The 18,324-nt window shown below is 40.8% G+C and overlaps 1 protein-coding gene across 2 annotated transcripts; it reads left to right on the top strand.

The window, feature by feature from the left end:
- The first annotated feature begins 1,019 nt into the window (after positions 1 to 1,019).
- LOC130185038 (glutamine-rich protein 2) lies at positions 1,020 to 17,856 on the top strand. 2 transcript variants are annotated; one of them, XM_056401235.1, is made up of 17 exons: positions 1,020 to 1,607; positions 5,513 to 5,593; positions 6,559 to 6,636; positions 6,759 to 6,869; positions 7,781 to 8,120; positions 9,259 to 9,344; positions 11,539 to 11,661; positions 12,140 to 12,208; positions 12,810 to 12,974; positions 13,141 to 13,259; positions 13,418 to 13,483; positions 13,774 to 13,875; positions 14,184 to 14,378; positions 15,138 to 15,288; positions 15,647 to 15,758; positions 16,605 to 16,742; positions 17,373 to 17,856. In XM_056401235.1, exons 1-17 carry the CDS (start codon positions 1,239 to 1,241, stop codon positions 17,501 to 17,503), a joined length of 2,436 nt encoding a protein of 811 aa, XP_056257210.1. In that variant the 5' UTR covers positions 1,020 to 1,238; the 3' UTR covers positions 17,504 to 17,856. The 2 variants fall into 2 exon arrangements, with proteins under 2 accessions (XP_056257210.1, XP_056257211.1); XM_056401236.1 differs by lacking the exon at positions 14,184 to 14,378 and having other exon boundaries at positions 1,021 to 1,607.
- Positions 17,857 to 18,324: the final 468 nt, after the last annotated feature.

The following is an 18,324-nucleotide window of genomic DNA, read 5'->3' as shown; positions in this document are numbered from 1 at the left end:
GCAGCCTGATTTGCCTCTTGTTGCCTAGCAACCGGCAACGCTGCGAGTTGATTCCAACGTGGGAATCCTCGACGCCAAGCGAGAAACGGCTAAATACTACATCCGATCAAAAGCTTGAAAATAAAAGCCCTACTTATAGTGAATTCATTTTTTTCATTCATATTTTATTGAGATCCCCCCCATAACAGAGATAAAGAGGATAATAAATAAAAATAAATGGATAATAAATATCAATTCAATTTCAAGAAGGCCAAGAAAGAAAAGTGAAAATAATAAAATTCAACATCCATGTATATTTCTAAAATGAATAATTAATGAAGTATACATTGAATAACAGTCTCAATTACATGAAAAAATGCCTTTAGGATCCAGTTAAAACAGCAGTCTAGATCCCTAAGCCCGGAAATCACTCAGTAATACTTGTTACAGTCTGCAGCCACTGATTTAAAGAAGGGGCTTTATCTGTAATCCAGACACTCATAATACATATTTGAGCATAATGCAATAACGTGCAGTAAATGTACACCTAAAAAAATCTGTGATAATTTATCCTCAATATCTATCAGACAGATCTAAGCCCCAGATGAAGAGATCATTTAAAGATCAGAAATGCTGTATATCCTGTAGGGGCAGTCTAACAAACAATGAACTAAATACCCAACCTCAATATTCCATTATTGTAAAACTGACATGAACATGCCATGAATAACAGGCTGTTTGAGAGTAAAGGGACAGCCTAACTACCCAGTGTTAATATAAGGGTATGCTACAGTATAATAGACAATAGTTGTGCCAGTATAGGAATATTGCAGTTCTTGATGCTATGAGGGGATATTTATCGTAAAAATTTCACAAGATGTTACAATATATGGAAATAATTAGCACGTTTCTGTTGAGAATAAATCCTTTTTGCTGTTGTCTTTCAGATTTTTGCTTTACTTTGAAGAGCAGGAGTCTGTTTCCGGTGAATCTGTCCGGTTTGATGTCGCTGAGTTACCGTTTTCTTTTGAACATTTTCGCATTCAACAAACCTCCGTGATTAACGCTGACTGTGGGATGCTGGACACGATTACTAACTTTCGAGAAACACCAAAGTGATATTTTACATTTATTTTTAAATGTTATCCAGTATATTTATTTGTCGTCACGAGCGGAATTTCTTGGCTAAAATATAGTTTAATAAGCTAGCTAACGTTAGCTTAACTTTAAGTAACTTGTCTTCCCGTTCACAAACAAACATGTCGGAGGACAACATCACCTTGTATGACTTGTTAAACTTATCCATCGGGACACCTCAGCAGGGAGCTGTCAACTTCAGCGCCCTCCACCCCCTGCTCCACGCCGTGCTGAAGCACCTGGGTATCCGGGAGATGAGGATCCGGTGGAGTGACTCTACCCCCGGCGACGCGCACACCGACGCTCTGATGGGTGTCACCGGTCCCGGAGAGGACCGGCACACAGAGGAGGAACAACTCCAGCTGGAGGGAGACATGAAGCACGACGTTCAGCCCAGCATCGAGCTGCTGCAGCAGCAGATAACCTCCTCCGCCGCGGACGAGTCAAAGCTCCGGTCCCGCATCCAGACCTGCGAGGATGGTGTGTCCAAGGTAAGAGCAGCAACTCATTCAATCAGTTAAAATAACTCAAATAATAACTTTAAAGTCATTAAACAAGTGTTTATTTTGAATGAACCCTAAGTTACACCATATTCCTTCAACGTGTTTCAAATCACTTCTTAAAACTTTTTAAAAAGGCCTTTCTTTAATTGGTCGTTTGTTATCATTGTTTTTATCTTATAAATACAGAAATACAGAAGTATCAGCAGAAGTATTAAAAGTAAAAATACTCAATTACAAGTAAAAGTCTTGCATCCAAAACTATACTTAAATAAGTGTTGTCAGCAAATGTACTTAAAAGTATAACGTTATTCACTATGTTGCCAAAATGCCATGTCAGAATCATATTATGATATATTATACCATTTGGTTATTATTACTGATGCTTTAACATGTAAACATGCTGTGGTTGCCCAAGATGAAGCTGATTCAAGCTATTTTATAAACCATTGGTTGGTTTAATTTACTAACAATGCATTGTAAAATTGACCTTTAAATGATGAATGAATTATCAAACTAGTAGCCGACTAATTGTTGCAGCCCTACACTAAATTGTTACCTGTTGGGATGCTGTTGCTCAGCATGTTAAGATATATTGGATCATTATTGATGACACACAGGACAAAGTAGATATTTTTGACTACACTGATTGTGTTTCACTGTTTTATAGTGTTGAGCTGTTCAGGTAAGTCGCAATGCTAGCCACACCCCAAGCAGTGATGTCACACCTGGTGCCTTTCCTTTGTCAGTTGATGGAAAACACCTGCCTGGCATCACTGATTGGGGTGGGCACCACAGGTACAACATGCTTGAAAGTTTCAACCCAGAGGTCAGCAGCAGTTGTTAATTAGTGTTGAGTTGTAATTGATCCTTATCCTGCTCATTTGGTTAAATTAGGTTTTCTTTGAAGCATAAGACCCAAAGACTGAGTTTGTATTTGAGCCAGCAACATACATCGTCTTCTTCTTCTCTTCCGTCTCTGGCGGGCTGAGCTGAACATTTCAGCGTATTAGGCTGTTGGTGACAGAGCAGAGTACAATATGAGATGGGCGCCACCCTGACATCTCAAATGACCTCTGCGTGTCTCTGTTCAGGTTTCTGTCATGCAGCTTCCAAAAGAGAGGTAGACAGAGCTGAAGATGTTAACGTCAGCATTAACGTCAGCTGTTATCTTGAAAAGACAAAGGAAGGACAAGAGTTTGATCAGAGGAGACTATGTTAGAGGTGAAGGTTTTTGTGACACTGTCCAGACTTGCCATCACCTTCCCCTATCCCACTCCTGATCTCATCCTCCCTCTCTCCCCCTCTGCGTGTGATAGGGGGTAATTAGTCCCCTGCAGAGATGATCCTGGCTGTCAGGGGATGAATAGCTCTCAGGTGAAAAGCAGGACATCGGGCAGGTGCAGGTGATGCTGTGTCTTTCAGGAGCCCATTTGAATCATTCATGTCCTCTGTGGGCATAGCCGGGGTCAACTAGTGTATCCGCTGACTTAACCATGATGAGGTGACCCGGCGTGCCCTCATCCACTGCTGTCTCTCTTCTAAAAGCCCCCGACCTGTCAGAACACATTTGTTTAGCCTCCGTCTGCTGCACCACTACAGTATGTACCACGTCACGGAGATCAGCCCCTCGCCAACGTGCACCTATTAAGCTGTCAGATGAATTGTTTTTATTGGAATGTGTGTTTGGCAGTGGAAACCCCAGTGATGCCTGATCTGACTCTGTGAGAACACCTGAGTGACGTGTCTCGTTCAAAGTGCAACAACAGTCAGATTCAGTTAATGGCTGACTATTTTTATAGAGGCGACAGCTTAAAGAGTAACAAAGCCTTTCTGTCACTGAATTATTACCTACCCAGGAGGTAATTTCTCTGGTTCTGTTTGTTTGAGTATATCTCAGAGAACGTTTTAACATATTCTATTGAAATAGTCCTTTTTCTCGGTTCTGTTCAAGTGTCCCAGTACGCTGTGACAGTGTGAACAACACCAGAATTAAAGTTATTATTCACACCTGTGCTTTTCCTAGTGACATGTCCGATGAGTTGATCAGTTAGTTTCATTGCTCAACAGAAAATGAATCGCCACCTCTTTTGATAACAGATACATTTTTATATTTAAGTCATTTTTCCACAAGTTTTTCTTTGTTTTACATGACCGTAAACTGAGAACTTTGGGTTTTGGGTCTGTGGGTAAAAACAATTTGAAGATAGCACTCGGCGCTCCAGGAAAACGTGTTCTGACATTTTACAAATGAAGAATGTGTAGTTCTGTTGTCTTTGTTAATCGTCTCTTGTGACTGCTTCTTGTTCTGAGGTCTCTTTGGATAAAAAGAGAAAAAGAGATTTTAATCTCAATGAGTGCCTGATTAAATAAAGATTATATAAAATTAAAATAATCAGCAGATTCACTGATAATCAAACTAATTGTTAGTTGCCTATAAAGGCCTGTAAATAAAAAGCCCAGTTATTGCCGATACCGATATTAAGGAATAAAGAAATTCCGATATCGATATATCGGCCAATATACACACACACACACACACACACACACACACACACACACACACACACACACACACACATATATAAACTGTATATATATAAAAACATAAATACTTGTGAGAAACATATGTAATAAAAGCAAGATATTTTAAACAATAAACCTTATTCTCCAAAATTACATCAGTGCACTGAAATGGTAAACTTCACTGGGAATTAAATAAAATTACTTTAAAAATAGATAACTATAAATAAAAAACATAAGAACAAATATATATATTTCACTTGAATGAAAACAAAGAATTAAATATACATGAAATGCTGCCTATATAACTTGACTTGACCAGAGCATTTCCACTGAATTGTTGCTTCTTGATAAAAGTATTGATATCAGCACATATCAGAGAATATATGCGCTGATACCGATATATCTGTGACAGGCCAATATCGGCCGATAAAATCGCCGTCCAACCAACAGTTTGAATCCCAAAGACACTGAATTTACAGTCAAAACATCTGAGAAGCTGGAACCAGTTCAGCTTGAAAAATGACTGAAACAATGAATTGATTAATTTTCCTACCAATGGACCAATTGATAAATCAACTACTCTTTTCAGCCCTGGGTGCAATTATTTAAAATGCTGCTGTTGCCACTGTTTTTTAATCCACAAATGCTTTAATCTGTGGTGATGATGTCATGTCCTGAAGATGACTTGACAGAGCTGCAGGCAGTTGTATTTAATATAACATATAATAATAATAATAATAATAATTAGGGTTTATTTAATATTAAATGTCATAACAAATTGGGATTTTGTCACAGACCGAACTACAATCAATGTACTGATGAATGAGGTTATGTCTTGCTTGAAACAGAAGTTGACATGAATGTGTAGTCAAGTTTCAGATGAAATAAGTAGTTCAGGTCCTTTCAAGCAAACACCACAGGCTTCATGTGTCGTCGAATTTGACTGCACTAATTAACCAGCTGTTAGTCATTCAGGCTGTGAAGCTGTGTGGGGTCGCCATGCATCAGGTCCTATCCAGGCATATGTGACACACGTTAAACACCACCTCACATACAGCTCAGGAATTTCCTTTGTTACACACACACACACACACACACACACACACACACACACACACACACACACACACACATGAACTGTTGACTCTGCCAACAAGCCCTGAGAGTCTCACAGGAAATTGAAATAACCTGGTTAAAGAGCAGATTATCAGCCTGAAGCACCACATGTGAAAACAGTGTCACAGCTTGATTTGTCTCATCTCTGACGTTTCGATTGTTCTCTGTCCTCTTTGTCAACTTCTGTTGAATTCCTGTCTCGTTTCATCAGGGTCGGGGAGATGGTGCTGATTTGTGTCTGTTCTTGGTTACAGGCCATGAGGCTCATACATGAGCTCCACAACCAGAAAGACAATCTGAAGGATGAGATTAAGGAGCTGCGCCACCAACAGAAGGTGAGACTGCTCAGATGGACGACTCCTGAGATTACTGGCTTGCTCACCATTCTTTTGTGAATTGTTAGCAACTGTAATTAGGGCCAGAGCACCCGAGGGGGGCGAGGACCCTATTGAAATCTCGCTGTTTATGATTATACAATAATATAATCGTCAAAGTAATTTTGACCTGATGTAAAATCAGTTGTAGGTTAAAGTGAGACACTAAACTTATTTTACTAATATGCGTTGAGATTTAACATAATTTCTACCATTTTCTTACATTTGTTAAACTGGATGATGAATCAGTTCATCAAGGAATTGTTTGTACATTCATTTTGCAGTGGCCTCTTCTTAAAGAGTAAATATTATTTGATATCAGCAACTAACACCAAATGCTCATAGAACACAGTGGAATATATGATAGAAATGGATAGAAATGTAGGATATCTCCTCACTAATTCCTGCCATTTGGTCAAAATCCCAGTTGCTTTCTGACTCACTGGCATTCACCTATGATAAATTAATAATAATAATAAATTACATATATATATGATAACAAGAATGGATGGATGATCACAGGTCAGGTCAGTGCTACTCTGAACAGACAAGACGATAAATGAGTGTTAAAAAGTGTTAAATATGTAATTTCCTTTTTCTCTCTATGTTTCCTTTGACAAAAATGGGCACAGCTACACTCACCTGAGTTATGATACAATATCTGTCTCACCTCACTGTGCCTAAATAACATGCAGATATGGATGGTCATTCCTTTTAGAATAGACAGAAGGCCAAAAAGTTGTGAAGACAGAAGTAAAAACAAACAAAATCCCCCAAAGTAGTGAATTATTTTTCCTGCATTTCACATGATCATGTAAATCTAAAAAAAGACACATTATTATGTATTTAGTTGTCATGATTTTCAAGTCAAGCATGACAACCAAATAAGAGGGTTTTGAATATTGAAACAGATCTCCTGTGTGTAGGCGGTCGGTGCTGAGGCAGAGACAATCACTGCAGTGGAGACGTGCTGCCACCGTCTGGACGCCCTGGAGGAAGCAGTGGTGAGTGTGTGTGTGTGGGAGGAACGTCAGCTTCACTCTGTACCGTTCACACTGAAATTATTTATTGGCGCAGTTTTCCTACAATTCATTCTTGTCACCTCGTGTGTTTCTCACGGTGACAGGGATCTCTAATGGACACATATCAGAAGTATCCAGACCCGGAGGAGCTGAGTCGGTGTGTGACCTGGGACGTCATGCAGTCAGCTCTGCTCAATGAGGGAGAAAACCACAAGGTGAGATCCAAAAGCTGTTTGTAGACTTCCCATGAAGAGGGAAATGTAATAATCCAGCCTGCTCATGACAGGCTTCATGACTGTTCAGTAGTTCATTACAGCGGTTCAGACCTCAGCCCTGCTCCTCTCTGAGTATAGTTTTAATGTTCACCCTTTGTCTACAAAAGTGCGTTCATACGTTCAGCTGAAACTACAAAGACTCTTCAGCATTTAGGCCTTTACACTGTGTGATTCAGGGCTGCTTGAGGCGAACATTGACATTCCAGAGAAATGTGCTCAAATCTGCTCTTCGGTCACAAAAAACTGTGATTCTACATCACACAGTGAGACACAGCAGACGATGGCTGATTCTTAGGTTTGGTGACTAAAGACAGCGTCAGCAAGTTCTCACCATGTGACTGAATGCTGCTACGCCCCACATCTACAAAACAACCAACCAGAGTACGATATTAAATGCTGCAGTTGGGTCTTTAAAATTTAGGAGGGAAAAGACACATGCACACAGAGAAACCAAAACGATGGCAGAAAAATGAAACAGAAAATAGCTTTGTCTGCCTTTGTCTTTTAACTGAGCTCTGTGACTTTCAGACCAGAAATATTAACAGTCACTTCACTGTTCAGTAATCCATACATGGGTCCAGGTCATATCAACTGATTGATTATATTACCAGGAATTATTCTTAATAGATAATTGTCAGTCTCACAAAACACAAAAATCTATTTAATGAACAGAAACCAGTGGATCGGTCATTAGCATGTCTTTACTTTTTGCTTATGCTTTTGCTTTTTTTAAGCTTGTGAATTCAGGGGTTGTTGATCTGGTCAGACCCAAACATGCACCTTTCAACAGCAACTTCACTGCTGTAAACACTTCTGACACAGCCACGTCCTCCTCTTCCCACCCTGTCAAGGATTCTGTCAGGACAGCAGCTCCTGGTTCTCCAGCGACTTCTGGAGAGATTTTGACACTTCAGGGAGACCTGGGCACTCAGCCAGCCACAGAGACCTCTTTGGTCCTGTCAGGGCCACCTCAGCAGACTCATCCTAAAACAGGCCGTGTGGCTGCTGGTTTGTCCCTGTCTCTATCGGCCAGCAACTCGGAGCACTACTCAGAGACAGTGGAGGCTCTGAGGAACATTGGCAGACTAAGGGAAAACTTCAACAAGCTGGAAGCTCGTGTGGCAGTGCTGGAGAAAGGAAAGGTGGACCAGACACAGCTGGATCAGCTCAGAGAAATCATCAGCGAGCATGGTAACTATAAATCACCTGCTTGCGCCCTCTCAGTCATCTGTCATGTGTTGACTAACGAAATGTTCAGCTTCTTTCCGTGAACATGAAGGTCCTGCATGAACTCAAAAGAGTTGTGGTTATTTTCATGTGAGATATCTGTAGATGTTGTTTTAACTGTGCTCTTGTCAGTGGTTTGAAGTGGGATATTATGTACTTTGTGCATCAATTAGGATTGGCCCCTGGCCCTTTTGTCTCTCAGCCCTTGTTTCCCGTCTCTCTCTTTAGACTGTTGACTGTCAGTACAGGCAAAATGGCAAAAAAAAATTTAATCTGACAGCTGGTGGGTGGTTTGTTTATATTTTCGGGCTGCTAATCGAATGTTGATCAAACCACACACACACAGCCCTGATGTAGCAACATTGACTGACTAGTTAAGAACAATATAGACACCACCATCATTGAGGGTAAAGCCCTCATTTACAATGATGTTGAGTAAATAAAAACAAATACAACTGATAAGTAATGTAATGACAAGAATCAATTAAAACAGATACAAACAGGAATTAAAATGTTTGAGATTACAAATATAAAATGACCATGAGGTACCAACAAATTAATTTTAAAGTGCTTTGTAGTGAGTTCCAGGGTTAGTAATGTGGTCCAGTGTACCAAACTAACATGGGTGTGAGATATGAAGGCAGTTTTTCAAGGAGGGCTTTGTAAATAAACAAATGCATATACAGAGAGAACGGAAGAGTCCTGGTGTCCTGGTGTGTCCTGCTGAATGATTGGCTCTAGTGATATGTCCTAAATAAGAATGTGGGGTTAAGGTGATTTTATTACTTTTGGACAGAGCCTAGTTGGGTTAGCCATTTCCCCCCGCTGTCAGTCTGTATGCTAAGCTAAGCTAACCTGCTGCTGACCTCAGCTACATATTTATCAGACAAATACATGTGTGAGAGTGGCATCAATGTTACATCTCTTCTAACTCTCAGAAACTATTTCTTTAATAACATTTAAAGACACCAAAAAGCAAGCGCCCTTAACTGCTGGATTTTGCAGTAAATGGATATTAAACCGTAATTGAATGAATCATGTTTTGTTGGAAAATCACTTCCCTGACTTGCACCAACAGTTTCATGTTATATTTTACATTCAGGTTCTCAGGATGTGACTAATAACCTGATGGATCAAGTGAACGAGCAGAGAGCTTTAATAGATGGCCTGATGAGCGACCGGGAAAAGGTGGGTGAGAGAAACAACAACAGAGGAAGCAAAATACTCACACCTCAACATCTTCACCAAGGCAAACTCCGCAGTATCACAAACTGTCTGTTCTGGCTCTGATGATATAATGTGTCTGTCCAAAGCTGGACGATTTGGAGGAAATGTTTATGATCCTGACAAACCAAGAAAGAGAAACCAGCTCAGAAGCAGAAGCAGCTACAGAGAGTGTGGAGTCAGACAGCAACGCCACTCATGAGCTCAGACAGCAAATATCCCTCCTCAGGTAAAGACAGGTGGCAGCACACAGGGAGAGGGATCAGTAACAGCCAAACGCATGAGTTTTCCAATTACATCTAAAAACATAAACAGGCTTTGTACAACAAAGTTTAGAAGAACACTGTGAGCGTTTAGATCAGGTTAGACGTTGGTCTGTGTTTTCACTCATGGTATCCAGGAGGTCTGTGCAGAAACTAGAGGAGGGCCTGAAGCAGCTGAAGGCCAGACAGGCTTTATCAGAGGAGAAACAGAGAGACCAACACCTCCAAGATCAGGTCAGACAGGAGGCATGTGAGGCATCTTTGAAGGGAGTCGATTGCATTAAGACATCGAACAGGGTCACGGGGTCATTGATACTAAGGCCCAGTAATTACTGCACAACAGTTGTAGTCAAACACACAGTAACATCAGCAGCAGTTTAAACCAGCAGGTACAGGTCACTTCTTAAATTTTGAATTTTGTTACAACTTCAGGTTTTTTGATAATTAAAAAAGGAGCATAGTTTCAGCTGAATACTAGAAATACACAGTACTGTCCCTCTGGTTACTATGGAGACGACCTGAGGTAGAGTATGGTTAAAACAGTTGCACAAGTGGTGAAGTAGTAAAATGTAGGACCTCACGTACAAAACTAGAGCTGGAATAATAAGCCGATAAACTGATCGACAGAAAATCAATCAGCATCTATTTCGATAATCACTTAATGATTTGAGTCTTATTTTAGGCAAAATTAGCAAAAATGTTCTGGTTCCAGTCTCTTAATGTTTTCTGGTTTTCCTGGTCTTCTGTGTAGTTAACCATAATAACAATCTTTACCCCTGAGAACACTATTTGCTCACAATCAAGTCATCAAGAAAAATAATGTACATGTTAATTGAAATTGGAAATTATCATTAATTGCAGGTTGCTTAGATGTTAAAACAGATATCATTCTTTGCCAGTGGGAGATGACACCCATGTGTCTTCATCTGCAGGTCAGAACTGCTGCTGCTGTTGCTTCCTGTTCCTCTGTGATAGCTTGTGTAGATAGAACCGGTCAGACAAACAGGCCTGAATGAGTATATAAGAAAGTTACGGGACAGCTATATGAGGTGTTTCTTACCCAGAAATAATGATCTCTCTTAACTTTTATCAGAGTAAGAGCAAGTGTAGAGAAAATGGACAACGTTGTTGTTTTTTAGAATGGAAATAGAGATTGTAGAGTAAGTGTCCGGTATCAGCCCGACATACAGTACATCAGTGTGATCTCAATTCTCTGCCCTCTGACCTCAGCTGGACGACCTGCGAGGCAGGTTGGAGGAAATGATGCTGTCCCTGACCTCCGAGCTGTCCAGCAGCCTTCAGGATGAGACTAGGCAGGATGAGAGCAATAGTCAGGATAAAGAGGGATCAGCTTTCACCACAGTAGCCATTGGGAGGAGGCTCAGCTCTCTGTTCAAGCGCTACGAGCACCTGGAGGACATGGTGAACAGCCTTCTCCAACAGCAGACAGGAGCCAGAGCAGGGACAGTGGAGGACAGAGAGGCAAGCCAAATCAATACAGACAGACAGTTAGGTCAACTAGTGTGTTGATTCAGAGCCGGTTCACCCAGTCAGCTGACAAGAACTACAATAAGTTTTTTAAGAAAGAGGTTGTTTTATCTTTTTAACAGTTAGTTGGGAAGAGGTAAAACTAACTGGAATTTCACAAGAAAAACTTGTAATTTTGAGAACTGACAGAGCCGTATTTTTCTTTTTTACTGTGTGTGCGTGTGTGTGCGTGTGTGTGCGTGTGTGTGCGTGTGTGTGTGTGTGTGTGCATGTGTGTGTGTGTGTGGTGTGTGTGTGTGTGTGTGTGTGTGCGTGCGTGTGTGTGCGTGTGTGTGTGAGTGTGTGTGTGTGTGTGTGTGTGTGTGTGTGTGTGTGTGTGTGTGTGTGTGTGTGTGTGTGTTTCTCAGAGCGTGCAGCTGGTGAACGATGTGCAGAAGGTGATCCTGCAGCTTCAAGCCGAGTGTGAAAAACTGCATGAAACAACCAGGTGTCTGCACGAGGACAACACACAGAAACAGAACCACATAGAGGTAAAGAAAAAAACTTACTGCATGTTTCATGTTGCTCTTTTCTTTGTCCCTCTCTTCTTCGGTGGCCCTTAGAGATCAACGCACTGCAGCCTAAGAAACCACATACTAATAGACAAAACACAAACATATTCAGAAAAGATCTTTATCAATTTGACGTCACATGTGCTGCAAATACACACAACACAACCAAATATAGAAATGTGTTGCAAGAAGCACAGACAACAATGGAAGTGTTTCCAGGGGAAACAAAAAAGTGATGAACCTGGCTGGGATGCACCTGCATGGATGTATCCATACATACTTTGTGTTCGATGCTTTTAACTTCATAAGTCACAAAACATTGAACAACAAGTGCGTCTCATTTAGACAAAAGACAGAAAGAGGAAAATCTGAGAAAGTATCTGAACTGTGTGCACCAGAAATAAGTTTTTTCTTCTTTCCTCTCCTCTTAATTAATGCTTCATATTATTGAATTCAGGAGCTGTACAAGACGACAGAGGAGCTGGAGGAGAAGAAGGCTGACAAGCAGATGGTTGAGAGTGAAATTGTAAGTGGCCTCAATTGAAGGGTAGATACTTCAGTTACCACTCAGACAGGTATGTACAGGTGTGTGCAAAATATACAAGTTCAAAAACCCATTAGTTAAGAGTAGAGATGATCATGTTATTGGTTATTGGTAAACTTGGTAATCCAGAAGAAGATATATTTGTCGTTTTAAGAACCAAAAACCAACCTCCTCTCTCAGGCTTCTCTCTGGAGCTCTAGTAACAACAGGTTGGTGAGCCAATCCCTGAATATCCCCTGTCCAGGAAATCTGTGGCTCAGCAGCTCTGCCCACTGAGGTTTAATTTAACCACTGAGATTATTTCTGCCCCGACCCAACAGCTCCTACCCTTACACACTGTATGAGAAGTAATAATGCAGTTGTGATTAGAGAATATCACATTTTCATTAAAAGAAGAGGATGATAAAGTCTATAAAACCTGATTACCCTTCATCACTTCATACTCTGTTTGCTGTTCCCAATCTTTGAGACAGAGCAGAGACTGATCTTGTCTCTTGTATCACATTTGGTGCATCTTTCCAACCCTGGCCTGTGTCTTTGTATTTTGCTGATCTTAAGCATCTTGTTGTGTCTCCACCTGAAGAAAGCAGATAAATCTGCTCTGGACAGCAAAGTGAGCCGACTGCAGTTTGACTCTGCGACGGAGCAGCTCAACACCATGTTCCACGAGCTGCAGAACAAAGTGACGGACCAGGAACAGGACTGGCACAAAGTCATCGACAAACTCTCCACTGAGATGGAGTGTAAGGTACGGAGAGATCAGCTGTTCAAACACTAACACTGTCAGTCATTTACTTGTGTTTTAACTTTTTAACTGTAATGTCCCAGTGACAGATGCAAGGGTTTGACTCGTACTGCTTTTGAAAGGTTGATCTGATTAACCACGTGGTATTTGACTTGTGATCTCACCACAGCTGGTCAGGATCGAGTTGGACTCTGTGAAGAAGCAGCTGGAAGACTGCAGGAAGAATATTCATGAGAAGCTGCAGTCTCAGGGAGCTGCGGAGAACGACGATGCTGCTGGTATCAGAAAGTAAGTGTTGAAGTCACGCTCATTAATCAACAGTTAAGTTTTTCAATATCAGTAGTCAGCCCTGCTGTATTCACCTCACACCTGCACATGGTTGTTTCATACTGTGAAAATGAAGAACTTAATATAGTGACGTTTCTTTGTGTGTCTTTCTGTTGCAGACAGCTCGTGGACAGATTTCACTGCCTCTCCTGTGACCGACCTGTTGTCAAGCAGACCCCCGGACCGTGAGTCAACACAAATAACAGTGACTATCATAATTCATGTATTTAGATTTCTACTCCTTATGTGTCCAGAGGAAAAGTTATTTCATAATAAAATTTCACACAAATGGTTAATATTTTATATGACTCTGGATAAACAAGAATGTAAACTGAAACTAGTCTGAGGGTCGTAGGCATTCGTACGCAAGGCGGTAATTCTAATTTAGTCATTTCTCAGATTACAAAATCAACACCACTGAGCTGCTCTTTGAGCTCCTCTGCTCTGATATGTTTGTGTGTTTGTTTTGGTAAAGGCATTTGATGACGCTTCCCTCCACTCCTGGATTCCCCTCGAACAAGTCCATCAGGCCGTTCACCGTGTATGCTCTGGAGCAGTTTCGACAGCACTACAGGAGGTGAGATCAGCTGTATCCTCTGTTCACCAGCAGGTGGCACAAGAGTCTGAAAAACATAAGGTTTTCTTTGTTTTGTTTTTATCAAATTGTATTTTATTGTATTGCTAACTATAGAGCAAATAAGACTGTGCCTTAGATCTGTCAGATTGATCACTTGTATTGATCTGTAAACCAAAAAAATAAAAACCATAAACATAATTTATATGGAAGAGGTAATGTCAGACTCTAGTCTCAGCCTTCAAACACCCAGAGCTCTGGGTTAGTTTTCTCAGTACATGCTGCACTGTAAGCTGGTCTCACCGTCTCAGCCTGAAACCAGGGACCAACTGCTACAACTTTGAGGTCGCTAAATCAGGCAGGAGAAGGGAGCGGCTTCAGAGGAGCCACGACGTGATGTGCAGGCAGATAGAGAGCGCGCAGAGACGACTAAAACACTGTGACAGGGCCGGTTCCCAGGACACCATGAGCAACAACCTGAACCAGAAACAGCTAGGAGTCCAGCAGTGAGTCAGGGCCAGGACAGGGGAGAGGTTAAAGGATGGATGACCATTTTTTCAAGTTTGTCTTTCACTGTTATCATTACTCCTCTCCACACATTCTCCAAAGCTGTTATCAAACTCCAGTAACAGAAACCCAAACTGACTAATTTGGGATTTAGGAGGAGACGTGCTGTGTAAACAGCTGTGGTCTCTGACAGCCCAATGCAATGTCATCACTTCAAAATCATGTTTATAAACAAAAAAGTAGATACAGTTTTATTAAATTATATTTTTTGTGCTGTAAACGAGGCTGTGGATCTCCACAACCACACACAGAACATCACTGTGAAGACAGACAAGAGATGAATGTGAACCTGTCCTTTCATTCTATCGTTCTCCGTTTAGATGTTTAGGTTTAAGACACTTAAATGCTAACGGGGTAGTTAAAGCAGCAAATAACACCCAGGGAAAAGAAAAGGATCACATAAAGTGAAAGTATCAAATTTGGGTGGATCACCAAAGCATGAGAAACAGCATCTACAACAACACAAGTATCATAAATAAATAAATAAAACCTCATGTTTAAATGACAGCAGTGGAGGTTGTATGTAAACTTTTTTTTTTTAACATATTAATCTCTGGGATGCAAAACAAAAAATCTCGTAGGTCCCTTGTAGTGACCTTGAACAAATCTGAGGCTCTGAAACTTTAGATCAACAGTTCCAGATTTAGAAAAAGGAAAACCTGCAGACAGTGTCTCGATGTTTCTCTCTGGCCGAGCAGTGAGCGCATCGCTGAGCTGGCGGACTACAGCCACCTGGCTGTGTCGAGGAGCTGCGGCGGGAGTCACACAGTGACCTCAGCCAGCCAACGGCGCACTGGCCTGCAGTACATGAAACACCACAACCAGCCTGAGGGGGACGGTGTCATTCAGGTATGACAAAGAAGAGCTCAGCCATCTTTTATACTGATATAAAGTTACACTTTATATCAACAGCAAGAATCACAGTATGTATACACAGATGTTATCCAGTCAGAGAACCACAGTTCAACTGGTGAATGAACAAACACAAACACTGCCATCCAGGTTCAGAGGTGAAGATAACATACATGTGCCAATTTATTAATCATAAATTTTATATTTCTTACAGTTGTAGAATAACAGTTAAACATTTACAAAAATGTGATCATTTTTTAACTATTTATGAAATGGTTAAAATTAACTCCGTGTGTGTGTGTGTGTGTGTGTGTGTGTGTGTGTGTGTGTGTGTGTGTGTGTTTTGACTGGTCAGTCGGAGGAGGTCGATATCATCGGACTGGATGGGCACATTTACAGAGGTCGCCTGAACCCCCCAGCCATCAGAACCACGGAAACTAAACTACCTACAATCTCTACGAAAGACGGTAAAGTTAATATCTTTAAATGTCTCATGTGTTTGTTCCTGGATTATTAATTTATGTTTTATCATCACAAATGTGACTGACCTCCCCAGATGTTATTGCTTTATTAAGAATGGAAATATTCAACTTTATTTAACCAGGAAATGTTTAGTTAGTGCGATTAAAACTTTCTTTGCAGCACCATGTAACACATAGAGGACCACACACACAGACAGTGAATTACAAAATATATGAAGAGAATAATCAAGGTTCACAAAACACAAAAATAAAATGGATGAAATAAGGCTGATAAAATAAACTCCATGAATATAGCATAACACGTAATATAAAAACAGATTAGCATACAATGGATGAATGAATCCTAAAACAGGTATTACTGATGGTCAAAATATATTTTAAACTACACTTACAACTACGTCAGTGAGCAAGGAAGTGATTCCTGAAGTTGTTGTTGCTTCTAAATTCCCATAAACACATGACAGCAGCAGAGCTCTTATGTGTGAGCAGCTTCTACAGTCAGTTCTTCTTTTTAAACATTTTACTCATGTGGCTGCAGGGAGCAGCAGTGTTGTTCTGTCAGCTCCCAGCAGCTTTAGTCCACATGTGTTGGTGCAGAAACTCTTTGAGCCTTGAACTGAGAACAAATGTCTGAAGGTCGATGTGAAATATGAAGAAGTGATTTCACACCTGTTGAGGCTCATAGTTGCTGTTGAACATGATTCATGACAACAAATGTCATCCAGTGTATTTTGGCTGACAGTTGGAAATGTCAAGGTAAGGTTCAGTTGTTGTTGTTTATGCTGGTTGTCGTGAACCTTCCTCACATGTTGAACTGTCCATGTGCTACAGTGACGGCCGGCTTGTGCAAGATTAAAGACAAAGCCAAATGCTCCCCGTCATACAAACCCACTACTTCTCCAGAGGTGGGGCACAACGCTCCAGTTCATCACCCCCACAGTCCTAAGACTGCCCAGTGCAGCCGCTCAGGTGAGTCACACACAGTCCTCTGCATGCCCTCCCCGGGTTTCCTCTCACAGTCTAAAGACTTCCTGTTCAGGTCCAGTGTTGTGTCAGGAATCTGTGAGAGCTGTCTGAACATGTCTGAACTGATCGGTGCAGACGTCACACTGAAGGCCTGTATTACCTTCACCTGTCTCTCTTCAGTTCACTGAGTTTAACCTTGATCATAATAACATATTATTATCATTATTATTATTATTGTGATGGTATAATTTTTAATGATAATTATAATTATTAAATCCAGTGAATTAATTTTCAGATTCAGTTGAATTAATTTTTTTAATTATTATTTTAAATAATTATTATTATTATTATGGTAGAAAACCAAAACATCTTGGTTTTCACAGAGGAGCTCACAATACAACAGCACACAGAGTCAATCTGATATATAAAGACATTTAAAACTATTAATATAATTAATTCATTTATCTGAATTGTTTCCAACCCTCACCGCTCAGAAATGTCTCTTTTTCTTGCAGTATGTTCTCTGGTTCTGGTCATTTAATTATCTGTTCCCTTACATCAGTAAAAGAACATGTCAACCCTCCTCTTCCTCCTCTTGCTCCTCCTCCTCTTCCTCTTCCTCTGTGTGTCCAGCCTCCAGCAGCTCGGGTCGGGACTGGCCGGTGTCGGCTCTGGGCTGCACGTCTCAGAGCTCCATCACTCAGGCTTCAGCTGCAGCAGACAGCAACACAGAGCCTCAGGACAACCAGCAGGCCGACCTGTAGGAGGCGACAGAGAGCTCTGCACTGTGTCTGATAAGTCATTAAAGCCGTTTCATGTTACTGATTCAATGCTGGTTAATGACATGTTTTTGCGCTACACCTCTCATAAATCACCTGTCAAACACTTTTATATATTTTTGAGTTCTGTGATCAGCTAGTTGAATATTGTTATTATTATTATCATTAATAACTAGTTGTTATTAATAATAATAATAATAATAATAATAATAATAACAATAGTAATTAATAAACTTGAGTGTAAATTGAATCACTACCTGTTGCACCAGAGGATTTTTACAGTCAGCGACACACAACAGTGTTGAGACAGAAAACATAATAAAATGTATGAAAATTAATGGCTGTCCACCAGAGAACTTTTCCCACTCTAACAAAGAAATGTGCAGATTACACCTGTGACACATGTACAACCATAGAACTATTATACCAAACACTGTACATGGTGTTTATAGTGTATACAGACGCCCAGAGCCATGACACCCCCCATGTTGTTCCCTGTCAGCGTAGGCAGGTGGCCATCATGAGGGGAAACACATCACTACTACGAGCGGAAGTGTACATCCTGTTCACAGAAACATCAGGCAGAGAACAAGAAGGACTCGTTTGCGGGTAAAGATGAGAGCAGATGTTGTCACAAAGGAGGGAGGGGCGAGCTGAGTTTGAAGTGCGGTCAGAACTTGCTCCAAATCGTTTCCTGTCTTTGAAGAATTTGGTTTTATGTGGAGCGACTTTTTTTTTCTGTGGTCGACGTATTTCAGACTGAAGCATGAATGTTTTCAGTGGTGGGAAGTTAATACATACTTTTA

The sequence above is a fragment of the Seriola aureovittata genome, chromosome 17 (genome assembly GCF_021018895.1).
Source record: "Seriola aureovittata isolate HTS-2021-v1 ecotype China chromosome 17, ASM2101889v1, whole genome shotgun sequence".
Lineage (NCBI taxonomy): Eukaryota > Metazoa > Chordata > Actinopteri > Carangiformes > Carangidae > Seriola > Seriola aureovittata.
The sequence above is the reverse complement of the archived record's forward strand: the minus strand, read 5'-3'. Positions and strand labels throughout refer to the sequence as shown.

Excerpts from the sequence above, each read along its gene's own strand:
- LOC130185038 (XM_056401235.1), top strand. The coding sequence starts at position 1,239 with ATGTCGGAGGACAACATCACCTTGTATGACTTGTTAAACTTATCCATC. Across the intron at positions 5,594-6,558 it reads AGCTGCGCCACCAACAGAAG|GCGGTCGGTGCTGAGGCAGA; the intron begins GTGAGACTGCTC and ends TCCTGTGTGTAG. Across the intron at positions 12,209-12,809 it reads AGATGGTTGAGAGTGAAATT|AAAGCAGATAAATCTGCTCT; the intron begins GTAAGTGGCCTC and ends CTCCACCTGAAG.